The sequence below is a fragment of the Mustela lutreola genome, chromosome 2 (genome assembly GCF_030435805.1).
Source record: "Mustela lutreola isolate mMusLut2 chromosome 2, mMusLut2.pri, whole genome shotgun sequence".
Taxonomy (NCBI): domain Eukaryota; kingdom Metazoa; phylum Chordata; class Mammalia; order Carnivora; family Mustelidae; genus Mustela; species Mustela lutreola.
The window spans coordinates 70,474,067-70,496,789 of record NC_081291.1 but is presented as its reverse complement, the minus strand read 5'-3'; the positions used below and the strand labels follow the sequence as shown (position 1 = coordinate 70,496,789).

The following is a 22,723-nucleotide window of genomic DNA, read 5'->3' as shown; positions in this document are numbered from 1 at the left end:
ATAGATAGCAAGAGGCTCCTGAGTGGGGGAATGGCCCTTGGGAGTGTTTCATGCCTCTTTGTGTAAGGGCACCCTCCTCAGTTTCACTTCTTTGTCTCTATAAACCTAGACTGGTTGAGGAAGGACTGTTAACCTCCAAATCTGTGTTTCCCTGAATCCCTCACAGCCTTTGCTTTGTAGAGTGGTGTGTCTGCTTTGAGAGTTTATTTTGTTGGCCTTTTCTGAGTGCTTACCCCCTTTGTTCTTTCTCCCTGCTTTTCACTCCTCTTGTCTACTTCCCCAGCCTCTCTGCCTTTGATTAATCAGCCTCTTGCTCTCAGTAGTTCCCGCTTGGGATGCACTTTGGTTTTTCCTGTGACCCCTGGTGGCTGACATGGGCCATTTGGCTTTGCCTTTATCATCTGTTGGCACTTGTTACTTCATTTCATTTCATCATTTTCAGATTTGCTTAAAGTCATTTCCGCTCATGGGGGGAGGGGAGCTTAGTAGTCCCTTTTTTCTCCAGTGTGTTCAGTATATCTGAATACTGTAGTACTAACTTTGCTATTTGACCACATATTTACAAATCAAATGTGATAAGTGATTTAAATTTGTATATTTTCCATCTCCTAGTTTCCATTGAAGATGGAGCTTTTGTTTTGCTCTGTTGATTTTGCATCTAAGCCACCTCTCTCATTATTTAGAATAGTGTAGATGACTTTTAGGTTTTCCTGATATACAAATACATCACCTGTAAATGATTTTTTTTTCCTTTTTTAAATTTCATATGTCTGATTTCATTTTTTTTTTTTTTTGATCTTGTTTTGACATATTCTGTGGTTGTTGATGATACCATTTTATTTTGACTCTAGGAATGGTTTCTTAAATTTTTCTGCTAAGTATATTAGCTTTGGGGGTTAAGATTTTATCATGTTAAGGGATTGAATATCTATTTTGATTTTACCAAGATTTTCAAAAATATCAGTGTTGAATATTGAATATTATCAGTGCTTTTTCAATATCTGTGTAGATAATTTGATTTTTAAAAATTTATTATTTGGAGAATTATAGAAGTAGGTTTTCTTAAACCATTCTTGTATTTCTATATCATTAAGCCGTTCATGTATTTCTATAATTCGGTGTTTCATACTTGCTTTATTTTCAGTGGTTATTCTGTATACATGTTCCCTGTGTCTGAGGATATTATATATTCTCTAATTGTGGACTCCAGGGTTCTCAATATCTCATAAATCAAACTCATTAATTGTGCTGTTCAGATCTTCTGTAATCTTAATAATTTTTTTGTTTACTTGGTCTGTCATGTTGAGACAGGAATGTTAAAGTTTTCCCCTCTGATGAGGGGTAGATTTATCCATTTTGCATTTTAATTGTTTATATACATAGAGATTTATTAAATGCAAAGTATAAGAAGTTTTATGTCTTTCTGGCAAATTGGCACATGTTAAGCATTAAGTACTTAATTTATCCCTAATGATGATTTTGGCTTTATTGCCCATTTTATCTGATGTTACTGTATCTGAAACCACCTAGGTAATGCAGTTTGAGCCCTACATTTACGTGAGGCATTTGCTCATGTTATGAATTATGATAGACCTTTTTTTAAAAAAAAAATATATATATATACTCCTGTTGATACTGAGATAATATGCTTCTTCGTTGCCTTCCTGTGTTGGCTGGGTCATTTTTTCATGATTCATCCTTTCACTGTTGGAGTAGCTCTTCAAGGTTCCTGCCTCTATGTGAGGTGAGGGCATGTTTCTCAGTAGATCGATATGTCTCTGTATTTCAGGTTCCATGAGAGCTTTTAATGTGTGTGTGTGTGTGTGTGTTAAAGATTTATTTATCAGAGAGAGAGAAATAGTGCATGCACAAGCTGGGAGAGAGGCAGAAGGAGAGGGAGAGAAAAAGGGAGAGAAGCAATATCCCTGCTGTGCATGGAGCCTGATGTGGGGCTCAGTTCCACAACCCTGAAATCACCACCTGAGCTGAAAACAGGATTTGGATGCTTAACTCGCTGAGTCATCCAGGTGCCCCACTTCTAATGCGTTTTAATTGCTAGTCTTTTGGGATACAGAAATATTTGACAGCCAGCCTCCCTCACTGTCAGTTTATTCTTATTGGCCCATGGGTTTCTTTTACTTTACTGGTAATTCACCCATGTGTTTAGAGGGATGCTGGCTATGTTTATTCTTTATTTTTGATATTTTGGTATTTTGTGATGGGATAGTTTCGACATTATTCTGTTGACCACATTGCTGGAAATACAAGTCCTCAAAGATTGTTTTGAAAAACTAATGCTTGGATCCTTGGTTGAAAAAAAGAAAACTTTTTTTTCTTTCTTTTTTTTTTTTTTTTTAACATTTTCTCTTTAGCATGCAGCAGAATTGATTAAGACAGTGGCATCTCGCTATGATGAATATGTTAATGTGAAAGATTTTTCTGACAAAATCAGCCGTGCCCTTTCTGCAGCAAAGAAGGATAATGACTTCATTTATCATGATCGAGTTCCAGACCTTAAAGATCTAGACCCTATTGGCAAAGCCACACTTGTGAAATCTACCCCAGTCAGTGTACCCATCAGCCAGAAATTCACTGGTATGTCAAGTATTCAAATACACTTTAATGTTACTCATCTTTCCCCCAGTTTAATCTGTTTTTTTAAGCTGAAATCATATAACTGCTATTGTATGCTTTGAATATGATTTGCATTCATGTTTAAAATGAATATGAGAATAAAAATGAAGTGGTGTATCTATAGTGAAATTTCAAGAGGGAGAGTAAATGGTAATAAAGTATCTGTATACAACAGAGAATTTGAAACTGAGTGATGACAGACTTGAAGCATTTGTCATTTTGTTAACATTTGTTATTGATTTAAGAGTCTGCCATTAAAAATGAACATTCATAAATACGACTTTAAATATATAAACTTATGGAGTCATGGTTGTATGAAGTAAATATTATCCTTGAATGTTGTAGATACATTCAGTATATAGTAGTCTAGCTGAAATCCCAAGATTAATATTCTAAATTATTGGGAAAGGATGATTATCTTACTGTTTTCTACTTAGCAAACAAGATGTGTTTACTGTGTGCCAGGGATTCTCTTAAATACAGATGCTAGCTCAGAATTCATATTCTAGCAGTAGTCCCATGAGATATGTACTGTTATCCCTAGTTGACTGATGAGGTTATTGATTCACAGAGTGCTTAAGTAATTTTGTCCAGTGTTTCAGAGCTTAGGAAGTGGTGGAAGGAGCTGGAAATCAAACCATGGCACTGTAGGCTACTTAATCAGCAAATGAACAGTGTGTTTTCTTACATGTAAGTCTTCTTTACCAAAGATCTTAAAATGTCAATGACAGACACATCTTAAAAAGTTAAGAAAATTAAGATCAAAGAAAAAGAAAGCTTTCATTGTCATTGTCCCTGAATATAGTGATCTAAAAATCCTCTTCATTATTGTACTTTTAATAGTGATTTGGTTTTGATTTTTAAGTATTTGTAGACTTTTTCTGTGAATATTGGAAAGGGAATATGAACATTCACTTTACAAGTGTTTTGTCTTGAAATTTTGTTGAAATTTTCATTCCTAATTTTAGATTTGTTTGAGACTATGGTTCCTGTGTCAGTACAGCAGTCACTGGCTGCCTATAATCAGAGGAAAGCTGACTTGGTTAACAGATCAATTGCTCAAATGAGAGAAGCCACGACTTTGGCAAATGGGTAGGTAGAGCTTAACTTCCATGAATGTATCTCTAAAGTTCTAATGTTTCTGTTTGAGTGTTTTATAACTAAATAGTTCATGAACATTTTAGTTTTCTGAGCTTGCAGATGAATGTCAAGAATATGTGAGATCGCAAATACACACCTATGTGCACTTCTTGTGGCTGCTGTGTATTTATTAAGTCCTAGTAAATGTATTTGGAATAAATTTGATTACTGAAACAAAGAGAGTAGTTTTGGCTACTGATTTGCATTTTAGGGAATATTTATACTTGTAAGTTAAAGTACATGGTATATTCAGTATTCTTATCCAGTTTTTGTTGCTGGTGGATTAAGGCTTAAAATAATTCATTGGTTTTTAAAAATATCTTAAGTATAATTTTCAATAAAATGCAACAGAATACACCTGTTTTAAGTGTATAGTTCACTTCTTTCTGATAAATGTTCATACCCGTGTAACTACCACCACCATGATCAAGGTAGAGAACGTTTCCATCACCCTAAAAAGTTCCTTCATGCCTCTTTCACTTTAGTCCTTCTTCCCCTGGCCCTTAGCCACTGCTCTCTGCTCCTTGTCACTCTAGGTTAGTTTTACTTTATACAGTTTACTATAAATGTAATTATTATAGCATGTGTATTATATCATATGTACATTACAGTATATAGCATATTGTAGTGTTGCTATAGTATTTATAGTACCTATTGCATATACAGTATATACTCAGAATGTGTTGACTTCTTTCACTTAGCATAATAATTTGAGATTCATCTATGTTTATATCAGTTTGGTCCTTTTTATTACTGAGCAGTATTTCATTTTATAGTTAAATAACAATTTGTTGATTCTGTATTCACTGATGGTGGACATTACAGATGCTGGGAGCACTGATGCATAAATCTTTGTGTGGACATGTTTTAGTTCCCTGGGTGAATAGTTAGGATTAGAATTGCTGAGTTGTGTGGTTGGTGTATGCTTAACTTTATGCAGAATAGCCAGATTGTTTTCCAGAGTGGTTATTCCAGTTCATATTCCCACCCGCTCAGCAGCACTTAGTATTGTCAGTCTTTTCATTTTTATTCATTTTAGTGTGTGTGTGTAGCAGTATCACACTGTGGTTTAATTTGTATTCCTGTGATTACTAATGGTGTTGAGTAACTCTTCATGTACTTATTAGCATTTATATATGTTTTGTGAAGTGTCCGTTGAATTTTTAGCTCATTTTTAAAAATTGAGTTTTTCGTGTTCTTTATGTATTTTACAGCAAGTCCTATGTCAGATACATATCTTTGAGACTTCCTTTCTTTCAAGATTTTATTTATTTATTCTCATTAGGGAGAGAGAGAAAGAAAGCAAGCAAGAGCTGGGAGAGGGGCAAAAGGAGAAGGGCAGAGGGAGAGGGAGAAGCAGGCTCCCTGCTGAGCAAGGAACCCAGTGGGGGACTAGTCCCAGGATCCTGGGATCATTAAGGCAGATGCTTAACTGCCTGAGCCACCCAGCTGCCTCAGATTTTGTCTTTTAATTACTTAGACTGAAAGAAGTTAAGTTTGAGCTGTGAGCCCACGGTAGCTAGTATTTTTTTTTTTAAGATTTTATTTATTTATTTATTTGACAGAGATCACAAGTAGGCAGAGAGGCAGCAGAGAGAGAGAGGAGGAAGCAGGCTCCCTGCTGAGCAGAGAGCCTGACTCGGGGCTTGATCCCAGGACCCTGGGACCATGACCTGAGCCAAAGGCAGAGTCTTTAACCCACTGAGCCCCCCAGGTGCCCCGGTAGCTAGTATTTTTTAATGTGCATTTCTTACTTTTTGGTTTCTAATTCTGAACTGTGAACTTAATTATTTGACAGTTTTGTTTTCATTTTATCAATCACTATTTTTTTTTCCTTTTTTCCCCCTTTATCTTTATTTTTCCATTGATGAGGGTACTCAGCTTTTTTGGGGTGCTAAAACTTCATTGCTATTGATTAGGATATATAGGAGATTAATTTTTTAAAGATGATTTAGACCTCTAGATGACATAGTATCTCATTTTTTTTCAGGGTGTTAGCTTCCCTTAATCTTCCAGCAGCAATTGAAGATGTATCTGGAGATACTGTACCTCAGTCTATATTGACTAAGTCCACGTCTGTGATTGAACAGGGAGGCATCCAGACTGTTGATCAGCTGATTAAAGAGCTTCCTGAACTACTACAAAGAAATAGAGAAATCCTAGATGAGGTATGTTTTAAGAAATTTGTTTTTTCAAGTAAAAACTGTTTGCCACTTGGTGTCCAGCAGGGATTAGGACTGGATGCTTTCTTCTCTTGGGTTTTGTAGGGTAATACTCACCATCCTGATGAAGTTAATGTGACCCAGAACTGCCTTTCAGCTTCCCAGAGGAATTCTCATTGAGTGAGAACGGGTTCATACATGTCTTAAGGGTTTATAAATGCACATTAATGAAACTCATGGACCATGATGTAATATTGATATACTGTGAGAAATTTCAATCATACAAACTGTTCAGAGCCTTCATAACTAATGAGTTCTTTGAAATATTAGATTTCTTGGTAAATGTGGAATCAGACTAAGGAAGTTAGGCCTTCAAGTGTTTTATAAGCCCACCACATCCATCTTTCAGTAGAGAGAACATATTTTATCAATAGGAAGTTTTTTGGCTGAAGTCAGCTGTTTGACAGTATTATTCTTTTACTGTGCCTTCATGTCTTTCCCCACATTGATTCACTTCTTTCTTTAGTGATAAATATAGTCAAAATGGTTACATTGGCTTTTACCAGTTTAGGAGTCCGGTTTTTTTTTTTTTTTAAAGATTTTATTTATTTATTTGTCAGAGAGAGAGAAAGAGAGCAAGAGCGAGCACAGGCAGAGTGGCAGGCAGAGTCAGAGGGAGAAGCAGGCTCCCTGCGGAGCAAGGAGCCCGATGTGGGACTCCATCCCAGGATGCTGGGATCATGACCTGAGCCGAAGGCAGCCGTTTAACTGACTGAGCCACCCAGGCGTCCCTAGGAGTCATGTTTTTTAGTTAACTTCTGTTGTCAGTGCTTTAATCCATGTTTTAATTTTTCAATTAATTTTCAAAGAATGTATCTATCATTTCCAAGTACTTTGGGGAAGGGGTATAGTTTATCTTGAACAACACGGGGTGGCAACCCCCCATGCAGTAAGAAATATGAGTATAACTTTTGATTCCCCCAAACATAACTACTCATAGCCTGCTGTTGACTTTGGAAGCCTCACTGGTAACATAAACAGTTGACTGTCACATATTTTGTATGTTACATATATTATATATGGCATTCTTAGATTAAAGGAAGCTAGAAAAAGGAAACGTTATTAAAATCAAAGAAAATCATAAAAATCAGAACGTTTATAATACTGTACTGTAGGAAATCCACTTACAAGTGGACCTATAAAGTTCAAACTATGTTATGCAGGGGTCATCTGTACTTGAGACAGTGTGAACCTTGGGGATGAGAATATTTGCCTCCCTTTTTTTTTTTTTTTTAAGGATTGCCTTTTAAAAGGATTATTATGATTATACTAAATGATAAATTGATAGTGGCATATTAGCTATTGGAAACTTAAATGAAAACTTACTTGCAGTATTGGCCTTTGGAATCTGATTCATGAGGGGTTCTACATTAATTACACCAGCAGTGTTATCAACCTCATCTATGTAGATATAGTCAATAAAAAGAAAATTGAAAGCAAACAGAATTGATGTTACGTAGTTCAGTACCAAAGCCTTGCTGTGCTGTGCTTGTTAGACATGCAGAATCTTAGACCTTATCTCAGACCTTCTGGATTAGGAGCTGCATTTAACAAGATCCCATGGTGTTCCATGTGCACATTAATATATATTTTTTAAAGATTTTATTTATTTATTTGACAAACAGAGATCACAAGTAGGCAGAGAGGCAGGCAGAGAGAGAGAGGAAGAAGCAGGCTCCCTGCTGAGCAGATAGCTCGATTTGGGGCTTGAGAACATGACCGGAGCTGAAGGCAGAGGCTTTAACCCACTGAGCCACTCAGGCACCCCTGCACATTAATATTTGACAGAGACCGCTCTTAAGGTCATAGATTTATTCATGAGAATGCCTTATAGTCCTTTAAAATTTGTTGATTGTTAGATTAAGCAAGCTTGTTATCTGGTGTTGCACTTGAAAGGATGTTAGAATAGTAGATAAAGAGAGAAAAAAATGGAGAGTAGTGTTTAAGATCACAAGTTTGTGAAAGCAGCAAGAAGTAATTGTCTGATGGGAAAAGACAAACACTGGAAAATGCAGGTATAGCAAGTCAGTAGCAGTCTGGGGCATTTAGTAGGTAAAAGTTATAATAAACCATTATTGAATATTGGACTTATATTTGAACTTGATCCCCAGTTTTTATTGTTAGTGTGGCCCTGGGCAGATTATTTAACATCTTCATGTCTCAGTTTACTTATGGAAGAAAATGGGATAATAATATTTATCACATAAAATAGCTGTGAAGTAGGATCAGGCATGTGCCTGCTGCTTAGTAGTTATTTAAATATTACTATATATCCTTGATTTTAAGATGTCATTGATTAGAAGAATCGTATTTGATTTTGAAACAAGTTTTGGAAAAGAACATTGTCTATTGAAATGCTGTGTATCAGTTGTGAGCAGCATCTTCATTAGAAATACTAATGTGTAAAAAACTTATAATTAAAAACTGGCGTTATTAACGTGTATGGTATATGTCTGTTGTCTGCCTATCTTAATATGAGGTACTTTTGTTTATCTTCTTTGATGTTTCTAACAGCCTTGTGAAGTAGTCACTGGTACTCTGTCAGCTGTACTTGGAAAATCTCATTTTAATTAAGTTGTGAGTTGAGAGAAGTAAGGTTGTGAAGCTGGACCTCTTTTTGAGTGTTCATTTCTCTCTGGTAGCTTTTAGAAATTAGGGCTGATTTTCAAAAATATTTAAGTATTCACTATTTTTTTTTTTTTAAATGATAAATTTATCTTCACTAGGGAACTGTGGGGCCCTATTAACCTTGGATTCCTGCCCGTGGATTCTTTTTCTTTAGTTACTTTTTTTTCTCTGCCCTCTCTTAATGGATTTCTGTCAGATGGGTGGTAGTTCTTCTGGTGATGATCAGTTTTCCTATCTTTCAACATTTCTTCTTTTTGTCTTTGTGCTCTCATTCTTCCTGGAAGACTGGCTCAGGCTGGCCTTCCAGCTCATTAATTGGTTATTTAGTGTGCTTTTTGTGCTTTTCAGCCACCTTGAAAGTTGTTTTTCATTTGTTGATATCTCTTGTTTCAACATACCTGATTCTTTAAAAAAATCTCCTGGATTTATTTCACAACTGCATGTCTGTTTTTGAGGTTAAAATTTGCATAACAAAATTCATTTTAACCTCTTTACAGTGTACAGGATTGTGGTTCTTAGTATGTCTGCGGTATTGTACAAGCACCAACACTGTCTAATTTCAGTTTCCATCACCCCAAGGAAACTCCATTCTCGCTAGCACTCACTCCAGACTCACTAGCAGTTACTACTCATTCCTCCTTGTCCCTGCTCTTGGCAGCCACTACTCTGATTCTGTCTCTGTGGATTTGCTTATTTTGGACATTTCATATAAATGGAATCAGAAATGGTATGTGCACTTTGACCTTCTGTCACAGAATAATGTTTCCAGGTTCATCCATGTTGTAGTGCCAGCATTTCATTTCTTCTTATTGCTAACACTTCATTGTGTGGATATATCACATTTTGTTTATTTGTCAGTAATAAATATTGGTAATTTTGCTTTTTTGGTAATTAATAATGCTATTTGTGAACAGGTTTTTTTTTCTTAAGCACCTGTTTTTAATTCTCTTGGGTATATACAGAAGAGGGGAGTTTTTGGGTCATACAGGAATTCAATGTTCAGCTTTTTGAGGAACTACCAAACTGTTTTTCCAGAGCCGTGGCACCATTTTACATTCTTACCAGCAGTGTGTAAAGGTTCCAGTTTCTTTACATTACCTTTCCAACCCTTAAATTGTTCAGGTTTTTTTTTTTAAATTTTATTTATTTGTCAGAGAAAGAGAGCACAAGCAGGGGAAGCAGCAGGCAGAGGGAGAAGCAGGCTCCTCAGTGAGCAGGGAGCCTGATATGGGGCTCGATCCCAGGATTCTGGGATTGTGGCCTGAGCTGTAGGCAGACGCTTAACCGACTGAGCCACCCAAGTGCCCCTGATTGTTCTGTTTTTTTAATTATAACCATACTGTGGGTATGAAGTGGTATCTCATTGTGGTTTTGATTTAACCTTTATATATAGGAAATCCTAAAGTTAATAGTTGGATAGGAATTGCACTGCATGTTTAGACCAACCTGGAGAGTATTGCCAATCTTTACAATATTAAATCTTCCAATACATGAATATGAACAGAATGTCTTCCCATTTAGTTAGGTTTTCTTTAATTTCTTTCAGCAGTGTTTAGTAGCTTTTAATGTACAAGTCTTGCACCTCCTTGGTTAAATTTATTCCTAAGTATTTAATTCTTTTGGTGCTATTGTAGATGGAATTGTCTTAATTTCCTTCTTGGATTGTTTATTGCTAGAGTATAGTGTATAGAGTATAGATTTTGTATGTTGATTTTGTATTCTGTAACTTTACTAAGTTTGTTTATTATCTCTAATGGTTATATTGTGAATTCCTTAGAATTTTCTTCATTAAGGTCATGTAATCTGCAAGTAGAGATTGTTCTACTACTTCTTTTTTGGATGTCTTTTTATTTCTTTTTCTTGCTTAATTGCCCTGACCAGTACAGTGTTAAATGGACGTGGTGAGAACAGATGTTCTTGTCTTGTCCCTGATCTTAGGGGAAAGCTTCCCAACTTTCACTCTGTTGACGTTAGCTGTGGGTTTTTCATAGATGTCCTTTATGAGGTTGAGGGAAGTTCTTTCCTATTCCTAGTTTGTTGCGTTGTTGTTGTTGTTGTTTTAATCATAAAAGGACATTGGATTTTGTCAAATATTTTTTCTACATCTTGACATGTTCTTACATTTTTTTCCTTCATTCTGTTAATACAGAGTATTATATTAATTGGTTTTTTGATTTTAACCATCCTTGCATTCTTAGGATATTCTACTTAGTCATGATATATAATCCTTTGTTTTTTGTTTCTGTTTTTGTTTTTAGAGAGAGTGCTTGCATATGGAAGTGGGGTAGGGAGGGGTAGGTGGTAAGGGAGAGAGAGAGACTCTTAGGCAGGCTCCATGCTCAGTGCAGAGCCTGATGCCAGGACTTGATCTCATGACTGAGATCATGACCTGAGCTGAAATCAAAGAGTTGGATGCATAACTGACTGAGACACCAGGTGTCCCAGAATATAATCCTTTTAATTTGCTGCTGGATTTGCTTTGGTAGTATTTTTTTGAGCACTGTGCATCTGTATTTATATATTTGATCTGTAGTTTTCTTGTAATGTTTTTGACTTTCAACTTGTTTACCCTTGTGGCTGTGTCTTGTAAATAGCACGTAGCAGAAGTTTTCTTCTTAATTTTGTTTGACAGCCTTTATATGTTTCTGTGGAGGGTTAAGTCCATTTATATTAACTGATTATTCATATTATTCATTTTCTGCTATATTTTGTAATTTCTACTTGTCTCTTTTTCTTCCTATATGTTTCTTTCTCTTTTATTCTTTCCCACCCCCATTTCCACTTTTTCCTGGTTTTATTGCATAGTTCCTCTCTCTCTCTCTCTTTCTAAACTTGCATAGAAGTTGTGGACTCTTTTCTTCTTTAAAGTTTATTATGTTGTGTCTGGGTATGGATTTTCTTCCATTTAAATTGCTTGATACTGATACTTTATTGGATTCAGTGAATTTGAGGAATTGAATCTTTTCATCCATCTTGGAAAATTCTTAGTTTTCATTTCCTGGAACATTTCTTTCTCCCTATTGTCATTAGTAATTCTTTCCGGGTTGCTAATTATATTTAAGTTGACTCTTCTTAATTTTCTTTTTTTGAAGATTTTATTTATTTATTTGAGAGAGAGAGAGAGAGTTAGTGGGGTGGTGTAGAGGGAGAAACAGACTCCCCTGTGAGCACAGAGACTGAAATGGGCTGGATCCCAGGACCCTGATACTATGACCTGAGCCAAAAATCAAGAGTTGGATGCTTAACCTACTGAGCCACCCAGGAGCCCATAACTTTATTTTCCATGTCTTTTAAGCTTCTTATTTTCTGTTGCTCTCTGCTTTATTGTCTATAATTTCTTCCTATTCTTCTCCCATTTGCTGATCCTTTTCAGTTATATCTTAGCAGCTTTTAAGTAGTGATTAGCTTCCTAATTTTATTATGTTTTTCATCTCTAGAAATTCTAACTTAGTCCTTTTTTCAGTTCTTTCTGTTCTCCTTCTCCTGTGTCACATTTTCAATTTATCTTTTACTCTAAACACATATTAAATATATTTTATCTTTATCTTATAATTCCAGTATCTCTTGTCTTTGTGGTTTGGTTCTGTGATTTGTTCCTTTTGCTGACTCTTGCTCACCATGGTTTGTTTCCTCTTGAGTTTGGTGGTTTTTTTTGTATGTGTTCTTGCTTTTACATTTTAAAACTTTAATTTTGAATAATTTTAGACTTAACAAAAAAGTTTCAAATTTGGTACAGAGTTCTTTACCAAGCTTCCCTTAGAGTTAAAATCTTAGGTAGCCATGGTTCATTTGTTAAAACTCAGAAGTTAACATTGGTACAATATTATTACTCAGATTTTACCAGTTAGTCCATCAGTGCCCTTCTTTTTCAAGATCTAGTCCAAAATACTCCATTGCATTTAATGTTCAATAATTTTTTTTTTTTTTAATTATGAATTCACATTTCCTGGAACTTTATATGTGGGAATTCGTTGAGGTCTAGGTTTTAAAGTGAATTCTTCTAGAGAATTTTTATTTTTTATTTTATACTGTTATTATTATTATTAATTTTGTAGTTAACCTTTTTGTCAGAGGTATGTCTTAAGGCTTTGTTCACACAGGTAGTGTGATTTCCAGTCCTAAGTATAGGCTTTTGATAGGAATCTTAGGTGATATTTCTTCTCTTTTCTATTTAGAGCCAACACAAGTAAAGTTCCTTTGTCAGGCAGTCTTCGTTTTAAAAAATTCATCCAGTGAGTGTCACCCATGTGGAAGTATCCCAGTCTGTGGGAGGGTAATGCCTTTGATGGGACATCCACTCATAGCAGCCCCACCCATGTTTCTTGTGTCCTGCTCCTGTTCTGTTACCTTCACATTCTAAGCCAGTAGTGAACTGTATAGTTGGTGAACTATGTACAGTGGACCAGTTCTGGCTTGTGACCTATTTCTATGAGATTCACTAGTTAAAGATGATTTTAATCTGTTTTTAGAGGGCTGTAAAAAAAAATGTGGCAGAGATGGTCGACAAAGGTCCACAAAACCTAAAATACTCTAGTGTTTGACAGAAAAGTTTGTAGACTTCTGCTCTAAGATGCCAGGGATTATTAGCAGGTACCTGTGCTTTAGCACTTATTTCTCCTGGTAGATTATTGACACTTTCTTGTGTTCTGGCCCCCGACTCTTCTGTCTTCTCAGGTACACAATCAGAAGCCATTTTGTACATGTTACTTTTTAATTTGTTGTACTGGGATAAAAGTCTGAATCTTTGATTTTCATGTGGATAAGTTAACGTCTTTCTCTTTGTTTTGTTTATGGCATCTAAGGTCTTAAGGCTTTCTATTTATTTTAATCTTAGAAAGAATCTTTGTTCACAGTAGCCTTTGTGTATGGATATACATAATCTCTTAGTTTATCTTACTTTTTAATTTATTGAGTAAGGTAATGGCTAACCTAGTCTTAAATTTTATAAGTGTTTGTTAAATATGTTATAACTTGGATTTGTGCAACAAAAATTGTACCATTTTATAGTTCAGCCAGTAAAGTAGAGGTATTCCCATCCATTAATCCTCAACCAGTATTGAGTCTGATCATTTAAAAAATGTTTTAATTTTTTTATACCAGAAATGATACTTCATTGTTATTTTACTTCTTTTTAAAAGTCATTAAGATTGTTAGATGAAGAAGAAGCAACTGACAGTGATTTAAGAGCAAAATTCAAGGAACGCTGGCAAAGGACACCATCTAATGAACTCTATAAGCCTTTAAGAGCAGGTAAAATGTATATAAGTGGCTTTTACTTGAATAAATTCCCAATTTTTCTTTTTTAAGATTTTATTTTTAAATAATCTCTATACTCAACGTGGGGCTTGAACTCACAGTCGTGAGATTAGGAGTTGCATGTTCTACTGACTGAGTCATCCAGGTGCCCATATAAATTCCCAGTTTGGATCCACATTTTTGCTTGATTAAATTAGGGTCTGTTGTAAACCTGTTTTTACTGAAACTGCTATTTTGAAAACACAGGTTTTTTCCCCCTCAGTTCAGGGTGAGATAAAAAATAAATAACAGAGGTGATTCATGTTCATTATAAGAAATTCAGATTCTTATAAATTCTGAAAAATTCTTTTTTAAAAAAGATTGAGCACATGGTAGGGGTGTGTGTACAGAAGGAGAAGGAGAATCTCAAGCAGACTCCTTATGAGCACAGATCCCGACCTGGAGCTTGATCTCACGACCTGATCCGAAATCAAGAGTTGGACACCCATCTGGCTGAGCCACCCAGGTGCCCCCCAAATTCTAAAAAATTCTTTTTTTTTTTTTTTTTAAGATTTTATTTATTTATTTGACAGACAGAGATTACAAGTAGGCAGAGAGGCAGTCAAAGAGAGGAGGAAGCAGGTTCTCCGCCTAGCAGAGAGTCCGATCCGATGTGGGGCTCGATCCCAGGACACTGGGATCATGACCCAAGCCAAAGGCAGAGGCTTTAACCCACTGAACCACCCAGGCGCCCCAAATTCTAAAGAATTCTTAAAAAATACAGAGTAAAAATGGAAATGATTCTGTATCTCTCTTTTCATATTCTAAGCCCTGTGCCTTTTTTTTTTTTTTTTCCTTAGAGCATCTATATAACCACTAGATATCACTGGTTCCAGGAACTGGTATTAAGCTCTAAGCATATTTTTAAAATAAATGAGATCAGTTCTGTATTTTTTTTTTTTTTTTTTTAAAGATTTTATTTATTTGAGAGAGAGTGAGAGAAAGGGAAAGTGCTAGTTGGGGGAAGGGGAGAGAGAATCTCAAGACTCTCCACTGAATGTGGTGTGTGACACAGGGCTTGATTTCAGTGACCTTGAGATTGTAACCTGAGCTAAAAACAAGAGTTGGATGCTCAACTGACTGAGCCACTCAGGCACTCCTAAATGAGATCATATTATATGCATATGGTTTTGTAATGTCATTTCACTTAGTAGTGGGTGGTAAAAGGTGAGTTAATTTGAAATCAAATTATTATTTTTTTAAGAATTTAATTATTAAGATTTGTGTTTGTTAAGGTTACTGTCTTTATGATAGCTAGAGACTTATTTATTTATTTACTATTATATAATTAGTACTATAGACATTTTTTCTTAAAAATGTTAACGGCTGTTCTTTTAAAGTCAAGTTGAAGCAGTCAGTGATCCTTTGAGAGGGGAATACTTTTTAAGTAAGTTGCAACAATTTCTGGAGTGAATGGTTTCTCTCTATATTAATGAGTTGTAGGAAAGGATTAGACTAATGCCGGTTAGTTTTTATTTGGTGGATAGTAACCACAAATACATGCTAAGGTATACCCATGTGTTTTGCCAGAAACAAAAATGCCAAGGGCGACAGGAGCTCAGTTTCCATTATATAATGAATGAATCAGGGTCCATAGAAGAGGGGGGGAAAAGTAAAGTTGGAGAGCAGAACTAAAAGTATAATCAGCCTATAAATGTTACTATTAAAGTCATTGCTGTACTCTGGCAACATTTTTTTTCCCTCACAGAGGGAACCAACTTCAGAGCCGTTTTGGATAAAGCTGTGCAAGCAGATGGGCAAGTGAAAGAACGTTATCAATCTCACCGTGACACCATTGCACTTCTGTGTAAGCCAGAGCCTGAACTGAATGCTGCCATCCCTTCTGCTAACCCAGCGAAGACTATGCAGGGCAGTGAGGTAAGCAGATGCATTTTGATGTGGGTGGTTATCTGTTTAGGAAAACTATGTTCAAGCCATTATGAATACATTAATTGACAATTCCTTACTGTCCTCTTTTCAGAAATGCAGATGTAAATTGAGGTTATATTTGAAGTAGCATGATACATATACTGTGTAATAGGTAATTAGATTAATAATATTACCATCTTGTAATAATAATTAATTTCTATTTATTGAATGTTTCCTATGAGCTTGGTACTATATTCTAGATACTTTATAAAAAGTTCAGTATTCAATTCATTCAGGTTTTATAAAAGGGAGAGGTTGGGAAACATAGAAACTTCCCTGAAGTGAAAGGACTGGATTTGACCAGTTGCTCTTCCGACCATAAATTCTTTGTTGTTTGTTACATCATTCTCTATTGGCATCCACTGTATTCCACTGGGACTATCTTTAAAGGGAAAATCAACCAGCTGTGATTGTTAATAAGTGGGTAACATCATTATAGCATTTCTCTTTGTGACAGGAGGGGGAAAATCAGTAGTGGGGCATGTCAGTTAGAAAGTCCAAAGGTGCAAATAGGCTTTAGTGGCTGATCACTGTAGTAGGTGTTAATTGAATAAGATAGATCCTGAATGAAGTGCATAGGAAAATAAGCCAAAGGGCAAGAAGTGTTTGCTGAAAACTTCTTGAAAAAGGTGAATTTCCTGGGATAGTAGTCCTCAAAAGTTATCAGTGTTGTGCCTTGCCTTTCCACAGAAACATTTCATGTGTTTTTCCAACCAAGGTTTTGGATACCTGCTCTGTAAGGCATTATGCTAGGTACTTTGAAAAATCAGCAAATGAATCATACATAGCCTTTACCCTCAATTCATGGTCCAGTGTGGGAAGATTAGACCTATACAAGGAGAACTGTAGTACAGAGTAGATATGTGTCGTGACTATAGAAAGTATGCTGTGAGGATTTAGATGATGAAGCACTTAAATTCCAGTATTTTGGAGCTTATCTCTTTAGAGGACTCTCAAGAGATTGGCACAGGACGAGAACAGAGTAGACAGGCAGACAAAGTGTACACATACAAAATCCAAGGAGGATCGAGAGAGTGATGTGTCGGAGATGCTACCAGAGGTTCGGTGGAAATGAGCCCCAACAGTGAAGACTGCATAGTTGAATGTGCACAGAACCCAAAGCTCTAAAGGTAGGGGGAACCTGATGGAACAAAGAATATCAATTAGATGCTTTAAGGAAAAGGAGAGAAGGAAGAAGGAAGGTGGTTAGATTAATTTGTGAGGAGCAGAGTCTACAGACCCACTGAACAGCAAATTATTTTAGGAAAAAGAAAATCCTGCTTCCCATCCTCTTCTCTCTCTCATTATTTATTTATTTAAAGATTTTATTTATTTATTTGACACAGAGAGAGAGAAAACACAAGTAGGCAGAGAGGCAGGCAGAGGGGCGGGGGAAGCGGGCTCTCTGCTTAGCAGAGAGCCTGATGCGGGACTCATCCCGGGATTCTGAGATCACGACCTGAGTCAAAAGCAGAGGCTTAACCCACTGAGCCACCCAGGCGCCCTGTCTCATTTTTTAAAAGTAGTCTCTATACCCAACCTAGGGCTTAAACTTAAAACCCCCTTGATCAAGAGTCACATGCCCTACTGACTAAGCTAGCTAGCCACCCTGCCTTCTCCTTTTTCTTTTTGGTGTCTTGTACGGGACTCAGAACTTAATGTGGCTTTTGTCCTTTGATTCTCCTGCTTTCACTAGAAAAGCAAAAATGGTTTCTGCTGAGCAAAATCAGAATTAGCATGCACTACTTTGTTATTTTATATAGTTGTCGTCACGGTTGTTTTTGTTAGTAATGGTATTATATAGGGGAAGAAAACTTTTATAATCAATATGAAGTTATTTTACTGAAGCTAGATTTTCTAGATAGAAGCAATCAAAAATATTCAGTGCTCTATATATTCATTAATTATGTGCCTTTATCAAAAAGACTAATTAATACCATGTTTATTAAAGCTCTTTCAGGTAATTGTCATAGTTGTTGATGACACATTTTAGCCAGAGTTTTTATGATAAAAGCATAGTCATTTGAATTCTGATTATTAAAGTGAACACAAAGGACATACATGTTTTATTAAGAAGTCCAGTCTTAATGATAGGGCTCTTTTTTTCTTTTTTTAAATTTAAATTGTGAAATGACTTACTACTCTACTTTTTAATCTTTAGTCTCTTTGGGCATCTGTTTTTACATCTTGAGATACTCTGAAAAATGTTGCAAAAATGACAAATTATGGGTAATTTGTATTTAAAGATCCCTTTTTAAATACTTAGGACCATTGCTTGTGACTGTGCACGTCTGATCAGCAGGGGATGGAATCTAGTCTACACTTGGCCAGCCAAGCCTTGGCCCTGGTGTAGGGCTGAGTCTACCCAGAGGAAGGGGCATCTTATTTTTTGGTACAAAAGTGATATCCATTTATACTTGTAGTATTGCATCTGTCTTGGGTGATGAAGGGGTCCCTTTGGGGGAAAAAAGTGTCCATCTCCTCAGAGATAGTGCATAAACTAGCACTGTCCAAAGCTTTGTAGGCCTTTTTTTTCCCTGGTTCACACAAAGTCATCTAGTAGGTGAACTGCAAATGCTACTTTTACTCTCTGTTTTTCATAACAGGAAGTGTCTAGAAGGGTGTTGAGGTTTGTTCACCACAAATTTGTTGAAGGCCTATTGTATGCCAGGAATTATGGCACCATGGTTACTAACAGAGAGGGGTGCAAAACTCTAGGTTTGCTTTAGTGTAGAGCAAGTGTGATCAAGTTCCCACTGTTCTGTTGTTGAGATATTCTCATGTCTGCCTTTTCTGAAAATAAAATGGCAGGGACTGAAAAGTAAAGCTGAAAATCTCATTGAGAGTATTTGTTCTGCGCCTAAGTATGTATGGTGCTGTTAGATGCTACAGAGAGCTTTTTCATCTAATGGGGCTGGCACACGATGGTCTGCGGGCTAAATCCAGCCTGCCTCCTGTTTTCGTGTGGCCTGTGAGCCAGGAATGCCTTTACATTTTTAAATGGTTGAAAAAAGTCAAAAGAATAATGTTTTATGACATGTGAATGTTACATGAAATTCAGATTTTAGTATCCATGAATAAACTTCTGTTGGAGCATAGTTATACTCCTTCACATTTCATCCGTGGCTGCTTTCACACTAGAAAGGGAGAGATAGTTGCAACAGAGACTATGGCTTACAAAGCCAAAAATAGTTTCTTTCCTTTCCCCTTCTGTTTGGTTCTTTATAAGAAAAGTTTGTAGCTCTTCGTCTTAAAGGTAAAGTATAGACAGCTGAGGTGATCTCATTCCTGCCTTTCTGTTTGACCTCATCTCTCTCCCTTTTATCTTTTTTTTACTGTGTTAAAGTCATACTAGCTAGGCCTTTTTTTTTGGTCTTTTGCCTTTGAACATGGGAAGCTTGTTCCTGCCTTAGGACTTTAACATTTGCTTTCCTTCTATTGGGGTCTTTCTTCCCTTTCCATGGCTACCGTGAGTTTTTTCATTAAAGCCCCAGATGTCACCCTTTGCCTTTCTTTGTCTTTGTCTACTATACTGCTCTGTTTTTTTGTGTGTGTTTAATTTCCTCCTCCCTTCCCCTGTCCCCACATGAACCAATTCTGCTTTTGTTAATAATTGTATTTTAGAACCTAGAGCAGTACCCAACATGTAAGGATTCAAAAAGTGTTGATGCAGTGATAACTACTGACAGCCTAACTTATTAATAAGGGGATTCAATTAATTGCAGTTGAGAGGTAATTGGAGCTGTTTTTAAAACATTGAAATAAATTTTTGAATTTTTTTATTTGAAGTATAATTGACATACAACATTATGTTAGTTTCAGGTGTACAACATGATTCAGTATTTTTATATATTGTAAAATGATCACAGTAAATCTAGTTAATATCAGTTATCACACATAGTTACAGAATTTGTTTTCTTGTGGTGAGAACTTTTAAGAATGCAGCGTATTATTACTATTTTTAAGATTATTTATTTATTTGATAGTGAGAGAGGGAACACAAGTTTTCCGCTGAGCAGGGAGCCTGATGCAAGGCTTGACCCTAGGAGCCTGGGATCAGGACCTGAGCTGAAGGCAGATGCTTAATGACTGAGCCACCTAGGCTCCCCTATTATTATTATTATTATTATTATTATTTTCTTTTAGAGGATTTCATTTATTTGACAGAAAGTGGAGCACAAGGTGGGGTAGGGGGAGCGGGAAGAGGGAAGGCAAAAGCAGACTCCTTGCTGGTCAGGGAGCCTGACATGGAGCTTGATCCCAGGACCCTGGGATCACGACCTGAGCCAGAGGCAGATGCTTAACCGACTGAGCTACCCAGGTATCCCACAATATAGTATTATTAAATATAATCGCCATGCTGTACGTTATAGCCTCATAACTTAATGTATATATGTATGTATATTTATTTTTAAAGATTTTATTTATTTGACAGGCAGAAATCACAAGTAGGCAGAGAGGCAGGCAGAGAGGGAGGGGGAAGCAGGCTCCGTGCAGAGCAGAGAGCCTGATGGCGGGGCTTGATCCCAGGACCCTGGGATCGTGATCTGAGCTGGAGGCAGATGGTTAACCAACTGAGCCACTCAGGTGCTCCACAATATAGTATTATTAAGTATAATTGCCATGCTGTACGTTATAGCCTCATGACTTAATGTATTTAATTAATGGAAGTTTGTACCTTTGGATTACCTTAATCTCTTTCACCCACCCCCATACCCCACCTCAGGCAGTAGTCTCTCTGTTCTCTATATCTGTGAGTTTGGTTTTCTGTAAATTCCACATGTAAATGAGTTCATGTGGTATTTGTCTTTCTCTGTCTGACTTACTTCGTTTAGCATAATGCCCTCAAGGTGCATTCATGTTGCAAATGGCAAGACTTCATTCTTTTTAATAGCTCAATATAGACTCTGTGTGTGTGTCTATGCATATGTGTGTATATCACTACATTATCTTTATTCATTTATCCATTGATGGACATTTAGGTTTCCATATCTTAGCTGTTTTTGTAAATAATGCGGTAGTGAACATGGGGATGCAGAGGGATTCTAACTATTGATATACTTTAACTTGATGACAAATTAAGCTTCAAACTTAATGAGTGAATAAGAAAATGTATTGATGTTGAAAGAAAGAAAATGTAGGTAGTGGTTTACTTTTCTTACTATTCTGGTCATTCATTTGTGCAAGCAGTTTAATTCATTTTCTTCTGTAGTCACTTTTAAAATAAGGCTGGTATTATACAATCTAAAATATGGCTAAACTAGTATATATGACAGTTTGAAAAAAAATAAAAAAAGAGGATGCTTGTCATATAAGGACACTTGGTACTGTGGTCTAAAAGTTCATTTATAAATTGGTTGCTTCAAATGCCATTTTTTCCCCCAGAGACTTAGAATCATAGCATTTTGGAATAGAATAGGACTTGCTAAATACATACTTGGTCCTTTTTATCACTGATTTTAAAACCCCTGACTACCATAAAAGTTAGGGAGTTAGCTTTTCTACATAGTGGAAGTGGTATTAGAACTTTTGATTCTGCAGATTCTGCTGGGGTTCTCTTCCCACGTTACTCTGCTGCCCTGTGTGGTGTTCCTCAGTGAAGAGGAGGTTTTATTCATGTGAACTGTGTCTGTCTTCTCTTATTATTTATTAGCTAATTTGGGATACTGTCACTGCAATATTTGATGAGAGGCTCTTATTTGCTGTACTGTGGAAGAAGCACCCAGTCTCTTTCTCTATAGATAATAGTGTTACAGTGTACTTGACTTTCAGCTTTGTTTAGTAGACTAGTTTTTTTTTTTTAAACTTATTTATTTGACAGAGAGATCACAAGCAGGCAGATGGGCAGGCAGAGAGAGGTGGGGAAGCAGGCTCCCTGCTGAGCAGAGAGCTTGATGTGGGGCTCGATCCCAGGACCCTGGGATCATGGCCTGAGCTGAAGGCAGAGGCTTTAACCCATTGAGCCACCCAGGTACCCCTAGTTTTTTTTTTTAAAACCAGTTCTGCATATTCCTGTTTCTCCCCCAGTTTTCTTTTAATTGACTATTTTTAATTTTTTTCTTTCTAGTTTTTTTGGACATAACTGGGAGAAAGTTAAAAGGTGGCATTTTTCTTATAGCTAAACAAATTTCAGGAAGGCAGATGCTTATCATCTGAGTCACCAGGTGTCCCCCCCCCCCTTTTTAAAAGATTTTATTTACTTATTAGAGAGCTCATAAGCAGGGGCAAGGGCAGAGGGAGAGGGAGAAGCAGACTCCTGCTGAGAGGGCTTGATTTCAGACACTGGAATCATGATCTGACCTGAAGGCCAATGCTTAACTGTTTGAGCCACGTAGATGCCTCCCTGCTGCCCCCCATCTCTCATGGAAAACTTTTAATGATATGAACAGATGTACAAGAGCCCTCTCCTCTCTCTCTCTCAGTATGTAAAATAAACACATGGTTTATAGCTTTTTATCTGCATCTCTGGCTCTCTTTAAGATGCTCTGTCCATATTTATATATCTGTATCTGTATCTACATGTCTGTCTGTATGTCTCTCAGTCTCTCTTTGTCAGCAAATAGGGTATCTCCTTACTTGGCAGAAACACACCTTCCTCTGCCTTGCAGCCATGACAGGGACATGGTATATAGTATTGAGTGGTTAAGAGATTGATTTTGGAGTTAGGCAGACTTAGGTCTCAAATTTTACCTCTACTCCTTAGTGTGTAACCTTAGGCAGCTTACTTAATTTTTCTGAGACTCAGTTTCTGCAACTGTGGAATAGAAGTAATAAATATGTACCCAATGGAATTTTGGAAGGATTATGTTAAATTATATTTGTGAAATGTTTAGGACAGTTCCTGGGACATAGTAAATGTTCAATAAATCGTTGTG

The 22,723-nt window shown here is 36.5% G+C and overlaps 1 protein-coding gene across 3 annotated transcripts in view; it reads left to right on the top strand.

The window, feature by feature from the left end:
* PDCD6IP (programmed cell death 6 interacting protein) overlaps nt 1–22,723 on the top strand; it is an 80,852-nt gene that overhangs the window by 39,086 nt on the left and 19,043 nt on the right. For all 3 annotated transcript variants that reach the window (XM_059162174.1, XM_059162173.1, XM_059162175.1), the window contains exons 8-12: nt 2,373–2,595; nt 3,603–3,726; nt 5,765–5,942; nt 13,763–13,874; nt 15,628–15,797. In XM_059162174.1, coding sequence (XP_059018157.1) covers nt 2,373–2,595; nt 3,603–3,726; nt 5,765–5,942; nt 13,763–13,874; nt 15,628–15,797 — 807 coding nt within the window. The remainder of the gene's footprint in view (nt 1–2,372; nt 2,596–3,602; nt 3,727–5,764; nt 5,943–13,762; nt 13,875–15,627; nt 15,798–22,723) is intronic.